This window comes from Bufo gargarizans, chromosome 3 (assembly GCF_014858855.1).
Source record: "Bufo gargarizans isolate SCDJY-AF-19 chromosome 3, ASM1485885v1, whole genome shotgun sequence".
Lineage (NCBI taxonomy): Eukaryota > Metazoa > Chordata > Amphibia > Anura > Bufonidae > Bufo > Bufo gargarizans.
Genome location: NC_058082.1, coordinates 468590246 through 468606620, shown reverse-complemented (window position 1 = coordinate 468606620; position 16375 = coordinate 468590246). Strand labels below are relative to the sequence as shown.

General features: G+C 44.9%; 1 protein-coding gene across 1 annotated transcript; it reads right to left on the bottom strand.

The window, feature by feature from the left end:
* Positions 1-281: 281 nt before the first annotated feature.
* On the bottom strand, positions 282-8882 carry ZBTB21 (zinc finger and BTB domain containing 21). The gene is made up of 2 exons (XM_044283698.1): positions 7019-8882; positions 282-5058 (listed from the first exon to the last, which is right to left on the bottom strand). The coding sequence occupies exon 2, from the start codon at positions 5043-5045 to the stop codon at positions 1980-1982; it is 3066 nt and encodes a 1021-aa protein (XP_044139633.1). The 5' UTR covers positions 5046-5058; positions 7019-8882; the 3' UTR covers positions 282-1979.
* Positions 8883-16375: the final 7493 nt, after the last annotated feature.

The window sequence follows — 16375 nt, the reverse complement described above, 5'->3', positions numbered from 1 at the left end:
GGAGGTGTGCTGTGGTCTCCACCCATCCCTTGACTTTAATGTGTATACTCACTCAACAGTGGTTTCCCATGGACTGTGGTGACATCACTAAAGCATACCCTATTTCCATGATTATGAATCCCTCACACACATTATAGTCTATGGCAGGCATGTCCAAACTGTGGCCATCCAGCTGTTGCAAAACTACAACTCCCAGCATGCCCTAATAACTGTAAGCTATCCAGGCATGCTGGGAGTTGTAGTTTTGCAACAGCTGGAGGGCTGCAGTTTGGACATGCCTGGTCTATGGGTTCGTGAAAACTACGGATGCCCTCCATGTCTGACCAGTAGGAGATGCTCTGGAAATTAATTTTCAGCCTAGCAGTGTCCGTAGAATACTGATGGCATACGAAGGGCAAAAAAAACAGACACACGGCCCAAACACGTATCCTTCACGAATGAACCACTGACCGTCTTGTCACAGATGTTATCATGGACACAGATGTGTAAAAGAGGCCTTAGTAATAAGCTGTGTGTGCAGGGACATCTCCCTTTTAGTAATTTGAGAACAGAACCAGACCTGGCACTACGGGCTCATGCACTCTGCAGTAGCAATTTTTGTGGTCCGCAAACTGCAAATCAGGGATACTAACCCATGTGTGTTCCGCATTTTGCACAATGGTACGTTCTGCCCTCTTTAGAACTGCCTGTTATTGTCTGCAAAACGGACAAGAATAGCTTATCTATTTTTATGCTGGGCCGCGGAAGAGACATACGGACGCAGACAGCTGTCCGCGTCTTTTGGGGCCCCTTTGAAATGAATGGGTCCGCATCCGATCCGCATTTTTTTTGCCAAAACCACAGTCGTGTGCATGAGCCAGTCTGTTGTGATTTTAGGACACACTATAGGTGGCAGTAGATGGTTTCAGGTGACCAAACTGCACTGCACTTACTTGCACAACTGGGATGTAATTTTGCAATAAGGCTCCGCGTTTTTTTTTTTCATCTGTATCTAAACTGGAAGGTTTTCGACTTCTGAATTTCACGTACGACTCTTAGAACAAATACATTTGTGACCTCTTACTTTTCACACAACCATCCCACTTCCGACCTTCTGAAGAAATATGTATACAATTTACCCGAACCCAGTTAAAGTCGGAGAGAGAGAAACTTTAAGTTGTGCTTGGTGTATTTTGTTTTCGACAACTCACTTTACAGAGATTTCCAGTTCTGAAACTTCTTCCACTGAACAAAAAGCAGTAAACCGCACACACATGGTAAGATATTGGACCTGATCATAGAACAGTTAGAAGTCCTGGGTTAGGAACTGTAGATTGTGCTACGGAGAAAACTGCAAAAGGCGACATGTCTGAAAAGAAAAACCATGAAACTCCTGCCAAAGTGGCATTTCAGCTACGGAAACAAAATAAAAACCAGCGCTGTCAAATGCAGAGGTCTTCTCATACAAAGAAATTACAGTAAAAGAAAAACCTTTGTTTCTTGATCACAAAGGCCGACTACAAAAGAAGCGCCATCATTGTATTGGTCAGTTACAATGGTCTAAGGTTCAGCCACGCTAAGCTACGATCTATCACTGCTAACCTACGTAGCACAACATCAACCTGCTGCCTCTTCTTACGAAGCTCGTCCCATCTGAACTTGAGGTTCTCGTATTCATTATTGCTAGAGGATAGACTGGGTCATAGTCCACAAACCAGTTCATCGAAAGATTCAGTCTTGTTACAGATGTAAGGAGATGCTCCCACAACGTCGAAACCGTGGTCTGTGGTGGATTACATGCAGATGGGAAAGGGTATCCAAGTCAAATGGAAATTAAAGGTTTATTGATGGACTTCCAGCCATGTTACGGGGTCACAGTTTAAAGTCTTTTAGGAGCACTAATAATAGTGACTGATACCTAGAGTCTTATTTTGGCCAGGAATGGTTAGCCCTCCCCACCCCCAAACATCTATGCATTACTTTAGTCTAGCACCATAGATTCAGTTGTGTGTCTGCTCGTGACTCCATAAACTGAAGGCGGTTTTAAAGGTCCGGTGACACAGTTTACACATGAACTGTCGCTTAAATGTAATGGCCGACAGAGGTGGGGCATGGTAGAAAAGAGTATCCGATTCTTGGGGGGCAAACATCTTTTCAGTAGAACTAGACTTCTCTGGAACGGCTTTGCGTCTTTCTACTTCTATGGGTTGCATTTTCAGTGGAGGAGGACGTGGAAGCGTTGCTGGGGGTGGTGGTGGAGGAGGAGGAGGTGGTGGTGGTGGTGGTGGCGGTGGAGGCGATGGGGATGGGGAGCTCACGGGAGCAGCACCTTCTGGTTCTTTGAAAGAAGACTCTTCTCCCTGTGCCATATGCGACTGAAAGTGACTCCAAAGCCGAAAATTTGTTCGGAACGCTTTGTTGCATACGTGACAGATGAAAGGTTTGACTGAACACAATAGTTCCTGATGACGCTCCAGCTGCTTGTGAACTGTAAACATTTTGCCGCATTTTTCGCACGACCAGACCCCACGTTCAGGGCTGGGCGTGTCTTCTTTGTGGCCATAGAGAGCTTCGGAGCCATCTTCCATTTCATCTATAGGTTCTTCCTTGATCTTAACTTCAAATTGCTTAGAAACGCTAAGATCTTCGGGGAGACAGTTGGAGTCCTCTGAATCGAAATTCATATGTTCTGAAGAGTCACTGTATACACCGTCATCCTTTGATGTCAGAAAGCTGTTCCCCTTACTAGGTTCAGATACCGGCTGCAGCCTTGGTGTACTATTGATGTCCCCATTGTGGTCAAGCATAGGTAACGAAAAGTTTTCTGTAGGGGCCATTGTGTTTTGGTTGTGAACTTCCACTTGGTGACGCCAAATACTGAAAGAAGATTTAAATGTCCTCATGCACTCCAGACATGTAAGCTTCTTGTACTCACACTTTAGGTCATGTTCAATTTTAAGTTCTGAAGTGGCAAATCGAAGACTACAGTATTGACAGAGAGTTGCGTTTCGACACAGGTGCTCATGGTTTCCCTGCTCGATGAATGAAGACAACTTTAAATTGCAGTGCCTACATCGAAATATCTCCTTACTATCATCAGGACTCTTTGGAGGCGATGGAGCTTTAGGCCTAAGGTGTTTGCTGCCATACTGATACTTCTCCCCTGGATGCATTTTGCAATGCTGCTTAAACTGGGATAGGAACCGGTAAGACTTCCCGCAATAGTTGCAGGTGTAAGCAGATTTAGTTCTTGATCTGAAGTTTCGTTTCAGGGCTTGTGCTTGGCTACTTGCCGATCCGGGAAAGCCCGCTTTGCCCCTTCTCAGTTTGTAGATAAGTGCTTTTTTGATTTCCCTTTCTCTAACAATGTCTATTAACTTCCTTTGGAATTTTTCATCTAAAACAGCTTGTGTGCTCGACGCGGGCGACGGGTTCTTCACGATCCCGTGCTGCGTCTGACAGTGTGTCCACACTTTAAAGTTCGTGTGGAACCTTTTGAAGCAGATGTCGCAAGAGTACGGTTTCTCCGGGTTGTGGTACATGTTCATGTGACGATTAAGCCCAGCGGTTGATCGGAAAATCTTAAGGCAATGTTTACATTTGAATTTTTTGTCTTGGTGCATTTCTGGTAACGCAATGCTCATTTCGTGGCTATCGTCAGAATCTGAGAAATGATCCGCTGCTCTGGCACCTTCTGGCTCTGGTGGACTCTCTTTCATTTTTATTCTTTTAGGCAGGAGCCTCCTATCAGCTGGAAACTTTCTTTTATTAACCTTGATTACAGGGGCCTCCTCCTGTGGACTGACAGTCCTACTTTGTGCTTGATCCCCTATCGTTACTTGATAGATCTCTGAAGGTTCGGAACCAGGGCTACTAGGTTCAGTCTTGATGCGGACCTCATCCTCAAGATGGGTATCGGTAGCTGTCGAGTATGTCACAATGGGTCTCATAAGTTCTGCCGCTTTTTCTTTGACTCTGGCTTTCAGTATGTTCCTACGAGACATTCCGCTGGGCACTTGCTCCTTCGTGCTCGTCTTAAAAAAGGTCGTCTCATGGCTGGAATGAAAATCGGCAGCTTGTGAGTAAGCAGGAACCGGACTATCCATGGAGAGTGATCTTCTTAGAAGACTTTTAACAAGAGGGCCGCTGCGATCGATCTGTTGGCTCGATGTGTTGGCAGGAGCAGCTGAAACGCCTTGATAATAGGTCATGTCATCATCGTCTTCCTCTTTAATTTGTGGACTCTCCCTTTCTGTTTTTGGCAATGTAAAAGAAGACTCTGTTGGACTGGGAGAGGGTAGCACCGTTTTTTTGCTGAACAACTCTGACACACCTCCCCTTGACAAGCTGGAAGCCGAGGGGTGGTCTTCGTTACCATCGTCATCATCTTCAAATGTAGATTGATGCGAAAAGGCTTTTCTTCTCGACCAACCGCTTTGCTCAATTGAGTTAGAGGCCCCGTGCCACTTCCGTTCAGAAGCCAAGAAGCTGGAAAGTGAATCAGATGTCCGCATGTGATGTCGACCCGAGCTTGCTCTACCAGTAGAAGATAGCCTTGACGGATGGCTTTTGTCATTGTGTAAATGACCAAGGTCTCTGCTCGGAGTCTCCTTTTGACAGACTATGACACTTCTTTTCTGTGATCCATTGTCGTTGTCTTCGTGGTATCCCGGCTTCTTACATGAAGAAAATGGTGCTTGAGGGGTTTTGGAAAGGATGTTTGTCAGAAAGCTGATACCCAGGCTATAGCCTAGTTCTTGCACAGCTGCGAGGCTTCCCTTCTCGGCAAACAACGAGGAAGAGTAAATGTAGTTCAAGACGTTGTCAAACGCATCAGCTTCGCAGAAGTCCAGCTGAAAGACATTTTGGGACTCGTTGTTTTTGTCCATGAAGAGGCTGTGGAAATATTCACTGCTCGCGGCAAGTACATTTTTATGTGCTCTAAATTTCTGGTCCCCGACAATCAGAAGAACATCGCAGAGTTGACCTTTCAGACGCTCTTCATTTAAAGCGCTCAGCAAAGAGATTGCATGAGCTGGATTTATATAATGTAGGATCCCATCCATTGTCAAAACCGACCTTAGGAGGAAAGAAAAACAATAATCAGTCATCTCAACCCGAAATACTAAGAAGGTTATGGCGGTACATTTCATAGCAACTTTCTACACAGTATGCATAAAGGGAACCTGTCAGCAGGATACTGGCCTTTAAGGCGAACCTGTCACCACGAAATGCAGTGTAATCTGCAGGTTATAGAGCAGGAGGAGCTGAGCAGACCGATATATAGTTTGATGGGAAAAGATTTTGTAAAACTTGTAATTTATTCATTTAAATCTCTGCTACGTCTGATTTCATTGTCCACTGACCGCTATCTGTATACACAGTTACACAGAGCATGCTATCAATCACTGATAGCTGTATACAGGGAGGTGTTATCACTGACTGCTATATCTGTATACACACTTACACAGAGCATGCTATCAATCACAGATAACACCTCCCTGTATACAGATATTAATGATTTACAGCTCTGTATACACTTTTGCCCAGAGAATGCTATCAATCACTGATAACACCTCCCTGTATACAGCCATCACTGACAGCTATATCTGTATACACACTTACCCACAGAATGCTATCAATTACAGATAACACCTCCCTGTGTACATATATCAGTGATTTACAGCTCTGTATACACATTTACACAGAGAATGCCATCACTGATAACACCTCGCTGTATACAGCTATCACTGACTGACAGCTCTCTCTGTACACACACTTACACAGAGAATGCTATCAATCACTGATAACACTTCCCTGTATACAGCTATCACTGACAGCTATATCTGTATACACACTTACACAGAGAATGCTATCAATTACAGATAACAACCCCCTGTGTACATATATCAGTGATTTACAGCTCTGCATACACACTTACACAGAGAATGCTATCACTGATAACACCTCCCTGTATACAGCTATCAATTACAGTTATATCTGTATACACACTTACACAGAGAATGCTATCAATTACAGATAACAACTCCCTGTGTACATATATTAGTGATTTACAGCTCTGCGTACACACTTACACAGAGAATGCTATCACAATGCTATCACTGATAACACCTCCCTGTGTACAGATATCACTACTGACAGCCATTTCTGTATACACACTTAGGGCTCATCGACATGAACGCATGTATTTTGCAGTCCGCAAAAAATACAGATGACGTCCGTGTGGCATCTATATTGCATCAGGTTTTTTTTTTGGGGGGGGGGGGGTAATGTAAGAAGTTATTTATAAAAAAAAAAAAGTTAAAAAAAATTCAATTAACTTTTTTATTTTTTAATAACAGGGCATTGTTATATATTACAATACCCTGCTTTAAAAGGAAAGAAAAATAAAGAAAAATAAACTGAGGCCAATTCTATATTTTGGTGCTGCTGTCCCTTTAAATACATAAGAGCTCTGTCCATCACACAGAACAGTCCAGAAAACCCCAGGCCTCTCCGCCTCCTACTACACAGAAGCTCGTCATCACATTCAACCACATAAATAACAAACTGCCGCCATTTTCTTGAAGCCAAAACGTAATAAGAACGCAAGCAGAGGACGTCGCCAATATGGCCACGCAGCCGGAGCCCAACGTAACGGTTCCGGGCTTCTCGTCCAATCGGAACAGCAAGAGGAGGTCCCGTGACCAATAAGAAACAACCAGCCACGCACGCATGCGCTGAGACCGCTCCAGAAACCACAAGTCCCAACGTTTCAGCTCGACACACAGCGCAGGCGCCAGCGGCCGCCATTTTGAGGAGCTGCGCACGCGCACTAAAGCGGTTCCATCAACAGAAGGGTGTGCGGTGGGGGAAAAGGAGGCAGGCAAGCTGAGGGCTGGTAGAGAAAGGCGGGAGGAGCCCAGGCAGCTCGGAGAGAGGATAGAAGGAGCGGGAAGATGGTGAAAACACCTCAGAGTTACGTCAGGGAGACGGCGGCCTCGTGACAGCGGCTCGAGAGGGGCTTGGACATACTTACCGTTACTCCGCGGCTCCGGGAATGGCTGTCCGCAACGGCTCTCGACCCTCCAGTGCGCAAAATGTCATCGGCGCTCTCCTGCCGCCGTGATTCCATCCATCTTGAATTTGACGTCATCCCACACCAGAGATGAGGTCATCGCATGGAGCGCTCGTCACGTGCGCGGCCTTCTGATTGGCCCTGGCGGTCGTGGGCGGCGGAGTTGTAGGCGTGGTTAGGAGGGAAAGGGGCGGGGCTGGGAGCCGCTGTGAGGAGAGTGATGATTGTTATTGTCATCAGCGGCCATGACAGTTGGTGAGAGGCCGGCTCCGGAGGCGGACGTGTCGGCTGTGTGCGGTGTGGCCCCCCGGAGCCCTCAGCCTGGCCCTGCTGGGAGTTGTAGTTCTAAGCGCGCCAGGGATAGTGTGCAAACCTATTTAAAGCATAATCAAGACTGCTACAACTTGTGCTTTCTGTTAAAAGTTCCACCATGTCAAGATCTCTGCTTGCTGCCAGTGAATGGAAACTTTGCGACTTACATCCTGAGGTAGAGGTCTGGATCCTTTCTAATTGATGAAGCAATCGAAGGCGCCACGTCATAAATCGCAGGTCCGCAGCGGCCTCATCAAGTCATACGCAAGCGATGAGGAATCGTAAAGCGCTCTGGGATACATACAAGCCGGTGTAAAACTGCCGCGCCCGACCCTCGCTCTAATATCTGAAGGACTTCGGCAGGACAGGTTTTCTGTCCCCCCTGGTATATGGACTAGAATGCTGCCATTCACTGACTGCAAGCAGAGTTCTTGAAAATGGCGAGGAAATGAAACACGAATGTGCCATAATGGTAGCCGTCGCCTACAACCCGGGAGGACTGGAGCGGATTCTCTTTAGTCCGGCTTCCCTGTGATAGTCCTGACACCTCAGTGGTTAGAGCCGACCGACAACCCTGCTGATGAAGAGCAGTGACCGGGGGTTATACTCCTGGTATCAGTATGACATCACGTATATTCCCGGTATCACTATGACATCATGTGTATTCCCGGTATCACTATGACATCACAGCTATTCCCCGGCATCACTATGACATCACAGCTATTCCCCGGCATCACTATGACATCACAGCTATTCCCCGGCATCACTATGACATCACAGCTATTCCCCGGCATCACTATGACATCACAGCTATTCCCCGGCATCACTATGACATCACAGCTATTCCCCGGCATCACTATGACATCACAGCTATTCCCCGGCATCACTATGACATCACAGCTATTCCCCGGCATCACTATGACATCACAGCTATTCCCCGGCATCACTATGACATCACAGCTATTCCCCGGCATCACTATGACATCACAGCTATTCCCCGGCATCACTATGACATCACAGCTATTCCCCGGCATCACTATGACATCACAGCTATTCCCCGGCATCACTATGACATCACAGCTATTCCCCGGCATCACTATGACATCACAGCTATTCCCCGGCATCACTATGACATCACAGCTATTCCCCGGCATCACTATGACATCACAGCTATTCCCGGCATCAGTATGACATCACAGCTATTCCCGGTATCAGTATAGCCATACTGATAAGATAAACAGTGTGATGTCATAGTCTTACTAACGCTGATGTCATAGTCATGTGATGTAGTCATACTGCTACCAGGAATGAATATGTAATGAGAGAAGGGTTGTTCCCCTGGATCTGATCTTGTGCCGCCGCTGATGCAGCAGGTCCCCGGCCTCGTCAGGCTCCCAGTCGGCAGCTCCCTCCATCTCGCCACGTGGTGATATCAGCAAAGGTCCTTCAAGAAGAACAAAGAATCAAGTGGATGAGGGGAGTTATTTTATTTTTTAACCCCTCAATGGACCTTTTACTTAGCATTCTGTACTAAGATTGCTATTATTTTCCCTTATAACCATGTTATAAGTGAAAATATACAGAACACCGATCCCGAACTTCAGGGTTCGGGTCTGGGGACCACAGTCAGTTTTTTATCACGCATGTGCAAAACACATTGCACCCACGCGATAAAAACTGAACATCGGAACGCAATCGCAGTCAAAACTGACTGCAATTGCGTACCTGCTCGCACGATTTTCCTGCGACGCTTCCGCATCCTATCCGGCCCTCACATGCGACGTCCGTGTAAATGAGACCTTAAACCTAGGACCCCAGCGCTGCAAGAAACCAGGGCTAACCACTGAGCCACCGTGCTGCCCACATTGAAAATATAAAAGTTCCCACCGCCTTCTTGTACCTGAAGAAGGCAGCAGGACACTACTGAAACGCGTCATACAGTCTGTTAATGAAACTGATTTATGCTAGATTTTGATAAACTACTGGAAGTACAGCTTCTGGAATCCATATTGTGTGCATCCATATATTATAGTCATAGAGATACCAGCGATATATGTGATGTCATAGTGATACCAGCGATACATGTGATGCCAGTAATAGCTGTGCTGTCATACTGATACCAGTAATAGCTGTGATGTCATAGTGATACCAGCGATACATGTGATGTCATACTGATACCAGTAATAGCTGTGATGTCATAGTGATACCAGCGATACATGTGATGTCATAGTGATACCAGCGATACATGTGATGTCATAGTGATACCAGCGATACATGTGATACCAGTAATAGCTGTGATGTCATAGTGATACCAGCGATACATGTGATGTCATAGTGATACCAGCGATACATGTGATGTCATAGTGATACCAGCGATACAGTAGTGATGTCATAGTGATACCAGCGATACATGATGTCATACTGATACCAGTAATAGCTGTGATGTCATACTGATACCAGCGATACATGTGATGTCATAGTCATACTGATACCAGCGATACATGTGATGTCATAGTCATACTGATACCAGCGATACATGTGATGTCATAGTCATACTGATACCAGCGATACATGTGATGTCATACTGATACCAGTAATAGCTGTGATGTCATACTGATACCAGCGATACATGTGATGTCATACTGATACCAGTAATAGCTGTGATGTCATACTGATACCAGCGATACATGTGATGTCATAGTGATACCAGCGATACATGTGATGTCATAGTGATACCAGCGATACATGTGATACCAGTAATAGCTGTGATGTCATACTGATACCAGCGATACATGTGATGTCATACTGATACCAGTAATAGCTCTGATGTCATACTGATACCAGCGATACATGTGATGTCATAGTCATACTGATACCAGCGATACATGTGATGTCATAGTCATACTGATACCAGCGATACATGTGATGTCATACTGATACCAGCGATACATGTGATGTCATACTGATACCAGCGATACATGTGATGTCATAGTCATACTGATACCAGCGATACATGTGATGTCATAGTCATACTGATACCAGCGATACATGTGATGTCAGTCATACTGATGTGATGTCATAGTCATACTGATACCAGTAATAGCTGTGGTGTCATACTGATACCAGCGATACATGTGATGTCATAGTCATACTGATACCAGCGATACATGTGATGTCATAGTCATACTGATACCAGCGATACATGTGATGTCACAGTTATACTGATGTGATGTCATAGTCATACTGATACCAGTAATAGCTGTGATGTCATACTGATACCAGTGATACATGTGATGTCATATTGTTACCTGTAATAACTGTGATGTCATTTTGCAGTACAATACTAATAGAGAAAGATTAAAAACCCCATCCATATGTAGCACATAGAATTCACGTGGAATTTAGGTTGTACTATGTATTTCCTAACCCCCAGCATTACAGCGCGGTGCGTAGCGTAATCTGGGGTTAATATTTTTTTTTGTTAAAGTATTATTAAAATTTTTTGAAGAAAACAAAATGAAAATTAAAAAAAATTCCCATATTTAAAAAAAAATACTGAATTGGTATTGCCACGTCCGTAACGACCTGATTTATTAAATTATCTCATCATTCAATCTACACAGTGAGCACTGTAAAAAATAAAATAAAAATCCTCAGTGCCAGTATTGTCTTGTTTTTGGTTACCTCACCTTCCAAAAAATTATCAAAAGGTGTGTCCCAAAATGGTGTCGATAAAAACTACAACTCATCCCACAAAATAAAGAGCCGACACACAGCCCTGCCAGTGCAAAAGTAAAAAAAGTTATGGTGGTCAGAATATGGTGACGTAAAAAAATGTAAAAAAAATTTTGCTTTAAGTATTGAAATATAGCAGCAATCATATAAATGTGGTATCTCCATAATCGCGCAGAGCTGCAGAGTAACGTCATCATGTCATTATTATCGGGAAAATAGGATGGTAAGATAAGAAAGTGCAAACAATACATGTAGAGCTAAGTGTGCGCACACCACCAATCGGGCGACAAACATTACCAACAAAAAACAAGCAATATTGCCGTGGGTGACAGAGTTTCATAATACCAACCACACGGCAAAATGACACACCTTCCCCATCAGGTATATACTCCACAATCTATAAGGAGTGATCTTACCGGTAAATGGGAGTCACCCGGATACCGTCTTGAAGTTCCAGTAATCAATCTTTCAACAGGGGCAGGGTCCTAATAAGAATGACTGTCCCTGGAATGCCCTGTCAGGCCTAGACGTCCCTGGAGCCCCAACAAGGGCCGCCCCGTCCGGAACCTCTCCCTAAAATATTAGAGGCCCTGGACGTCCCTGCCTAAGGATGCTAGTAAACGAGGACCCCTAGAAGCAGATTAAACCCTACATGTTTCCTCTATAGTATCATTAGCCCTAGACTCATCAGGGGATTAAGGGTTGGCTACCTATAGCTGGTATATGCCTAGAGTGCCAACCACAATTACAAGTAAGAAGGATGGTACCTAATGTGGAAGTATTAAACTGAATAGACCTATAATTAAAGTATGTAGAGACCAAGAGGGGTTAATTGGGGCCTAAAATATTCCCACCAATTGCTCCTAATGGGGTCTTCTATCAGCTGGAGAACAGCGTATGGCCTGTCCTCTGCACGTGTAGTGTGTGCCGGTGCATCTCGCCGCTCGGCCTGTATAGGCGCACAGGGAAGGCGCGAACCCCTCCTCCCTGCCGGGAGTCCCCATGACGTCATCAGGGTTTCACAGGCAGCCGGGGAAAGCACTTGAGGGGCCACGGCTTCAGCGATGTGCAGAGAGCGCTGTGTTACTAGCAATAGGATCTGCACATCGATACGATGTTGGATAATTACTCAACCAAGAGTGTCAATATCTATTTATTATGGCAAGCTAGGGACATTTTAGGCTGACATAATCCCCAATAGCAAAACAATGGGGTGACAAGAAGGCTATGCAAATGACGGATGAAATCTAAATAGGAGGCAAATGTAACAAAGAGATATAATATAATGGCATAGACTGCAAGCCTCAGTCTGTGTGTAAACGAGTCAATCAACCCACTTTAATGATGTTAAAACAGTCACACCGGGCTAAGGATGAACGTGGGGTAATATTAAATTAGGTCACCATCCATTGATGGACCAATATGGTATACTGTAGAATATGGTGGCTATAGATCCCGAGGGAGAGGAGGACGTCATACACCTAATCAGTCTGCCCAACAAGGTTTTTTGGAGCAGGGACCCCACTGTCCCCTCCGCAATCGGAATATACAAGGGCCCCCAACACAGTAACATCTGCAATAAGCAATCAGGTGATTATTCTCTAGGCCCCTCACCACCGCTGAAGTCACAATACTTAGCCGTGGTTTGTCATTTGCCCCCACTTCTAACTTTGAAATCTTTAATTGGATTAAAGACCTCCACTTGTTTGCACCTAAATTGAGGTGGCACAAATATTTCAAAACTCAACAGAAAAAAAAAGCCGCAAATGGGGCATACCTCCAGTGGAGATTCTTAAGGACGTTAAAACCCTCTACAATTTGGAGTCAGAACCGCCTCACATAAGAGGGGTAGGGCCTTTCACTGATTCAAGAAACAAAAGCTGTAAAATGCCGCCACAGGGGGACATTTCTTGAATTGATGTGTTCTTGAAACGCTACTTCAGGATTTAACTAGGATTAGATCGATTCCTTACAGACATAATTGTAGCCAGGATGAACGTAGGGCAATAAGTGATTGAGAGAAGGACAAATCCATCGCTATAAAACCCTCAGATAAAGGGGGTAATGTGATAGTGATGGATACTTCAACGTATCGTACAATGTGTCTCTCTATCTTGAGGGGCAAGGATAATTAGGAGCGGGTATCCTCAGACCCGACCATGCAATATCGACTAGAACTCTGTGAGCTAGGTCTAATCACTTAATTAGTCAAGAGGAATTTGATTTTCTTTATCCTATAACATTTTACCGCCTACCCAAGGTAAGCAAGGGGACTACACCTCTTAAAGGTCACCCGATTGTGTCAGGGGTGGGCAGTCTCTCATAAAACGGTGGGATTTATATTGACCGAATATTAAGACCTTTTGTTGAAATGAAAGCCTTCCCTCCTACATTAGGGATACCGGTGATTTACTGACTAAATGTGAGGGCATACTAATTGAAGAGAACTGGTTCCTGGCATCAGTGGATGTTGAGGCCCTTTATTCATCAATACCACACGAGGCGGGCATTTTGGCAGTTAAACATTTTCTGAGAGCCAGGGGCCAACAGTTCTTGAGCCATAATGACTTCATCGTTGAACTTTAGCAGTTTGTACTTACAAGGAATTGTTTCCTATTTGATGGTCACTTCTTCCACCAGCTCAGTGGCACCGCGATGGGCAGTTTGTGTGCGCCGTCGTACGCAAATCTGCTCCTGGGCTGGTGAGAGGAGGCCATTGTCTTCGTTGACCCCCCTATACCAGGTCTCACCAATGTTGTGTTATGGTCACGCTTCATTGATGACATTTTTGTTATCTGGAGTGGTACCGAAAGTGAATTTACCAAGTTTGTGGATTGTCTAAACATAAATACGGTTAATCTGAGATTCACATCAATGATTGAGAGGGATTGTTTACCCTTCTTAGACATTTCCATTCAGAAAGGAACAACAGGACACATAGAAACTAGTATCTATCGCAAGCCAACATCAACCAATTCCCTGCTGAGATGGGAAAGCAACCACCCCGTACCTATTCCCTCCGGGCAATACTTGCGTCTTAGACGTAATTGCTCGGAAGAGAGAGAAAATCTATAAGGCAGGTGAACTATGGAGTAGGTTCCAGGAATGAGGATACCCGGATGGGGTCCTGCTGACGGCATTTCAGAGGGCACTTGGGCAGGAACGTATAAACTTACTGCACTCAACCAACCGCCCAAAGAGAGAAACCTCTGACACAATTAGTGATAGGTACCTTTGACACTGCCTCCACTCAGATCCGTAGGACCTTCTCTAAACACTGGGAGACACTGTTGATGGATCCGGATTTAGGGGATGTCTTGAGCTCCTATCCAGCTATCACTTATGGAGGGGCAGAAACCTGAGGGATCGGTTGGTGCATAGCCATTTTACCAATGTACAGAGTCCGAGAACATGGCTTAATAACCCAATAAAGGGGTGTTATAAGTGCAGCAATTGTAGCTTTTGTGATTGTGTACAGACAGGTAAAACCTTCACTAACAGAGAGAAAGGATTTACCTATTACATACTGTAAGTGGCTTTATCAATTGTTGCACCACAGGAGTCATCTATTTGATTACCTGTGAGTGTGGATCACAATACGTCGGTAGAACACGGAGAGAGTTCCGCCGGCGTATGGGGGAACATCTCAACGACGTACGAAACAAAAGGGACACATCAGTTGCGAGACACGTTAATAAATGCCATCAGAGCCAGGTGAATGTGCTTAAATTTAAAGGAATTGAACTGGTCATTAGGGCACCCAGAGGAGGTGACAGGGACAGACGCATCCTGCAGAGGGAGACCTGCTGGATCCACAAACTGAATACCCCTAGTCCAAATGGACTAAAGGAACAACTGAATTTTGGCTGTTTTTATTTCTTTCAAATTTCTTTTTATTGAAAGTGAAAACAGATAATACAGCATCTGAGTGAAAGTTCCATTTTTATGAACATCCCTGAATAACCGCCGACACAGACGGTTTACATCAATGAGGTATACATATCGGTTCACACGTGCATCAAAACATTACAACAGACAGTAACTGTACAGTACATATCAATAGGGGCGCGCACATCATCCCTAGTGTGAAAACCATGCGAAGACATGTGCTGTCAAAGATAAGGGGAAGTAGGAGAGAAGGGGAACACGCATGAAAAAAGGGAGGAAGGGGGGAAGGTAAGGTAATTCTGATGCTAAAAGGGTAAAGGTTGTGGCTGTTTACACTACCAGGGCTCATCGAAAGCACACAATTTAACTACTGACTCCAATATACATGAATACGCTGCAGCAACCAAAAACTGAGAGTATCGGTAAAAGAGCATAGAATCAAACCGAAAGGGCTTGGGTCTTATATTTTTTCCAAGGAGCCCAGAACTTCAGAAACCCCTGGTGTTTCCGCAGCTCCCAACTCACAAGTTCCTCTAATCTGTAGATTTGGTCTACTTTATCAATCCACATATCCAGTGTCGGGGGATTGGTATCCATCCATTTCAGAGGGATAAGCAATCTAGCCGCTTGGATTAACTGCGTCGCGAGATCCTTCTTGCCCGGGCACCAAGATTCATTGGGGAGCCAGAGCAAAACGGATTCAGGAGACAACAGCAATCGTTTGCCTATGATACTCTCAATTTCCGTAGCTACTCTACGCCAGAACTCGATAATTCTAGGACAGAACCAGAAAATATGACTCAATGTGCCTGAGTCCTCCCCACATCGCCAACAGTTCCCTGATTCAGTAAGACCTATTGTAAATAAATGCTGCTGGGTTTTGTACCAGCGTGTTAGAACCTTATAGGAATGTTCCTGGACTCTAACGCATCGCGAGAACCCATGTGAACATGAATGCATCCTTACTATGTCTCTTTCTGTGAACATTCTACTTAACTCCTTTGACCAGTGGGCTATATATGCAGGTGTACCTTTGCTTTGCCCAGTTAAAAGGGAATTGTAGAGGATTGAGACTAATTTCTTGGGTAGATCTGGCTTGGCCAAAAGTTTCTCAAACCAAGTCAATTCACCTATCTGTGGATTATTGGAATACAGGATCTTACACGCTGACAGTAACTCCGTCCTATCTAGAAAATTGGACGAGATCGCGCCCACGTCTGGCGGTTGAGGTAACCCGTCCCTGTAAACCATGCCAGCATTAAAACTAGCCCAAGTCTGATCTTTGAACTTATTCCAAATCTGAGGCGCATTAAGGGATAGCGGCCTCAACAAGAAAGGAATCAGTGAAGCCGGCATTAAAGGCGAAGGCGAACCCAGGATGTC

Coding starts and splice junctions, on each gene's coding strand:
- ZBTB21 (XM_044283698.1), bottom strand. CDS start 5,045: ATGGATGGGATCCTACATTATATAAATCCAGCTCATGCAATCTCTTTG.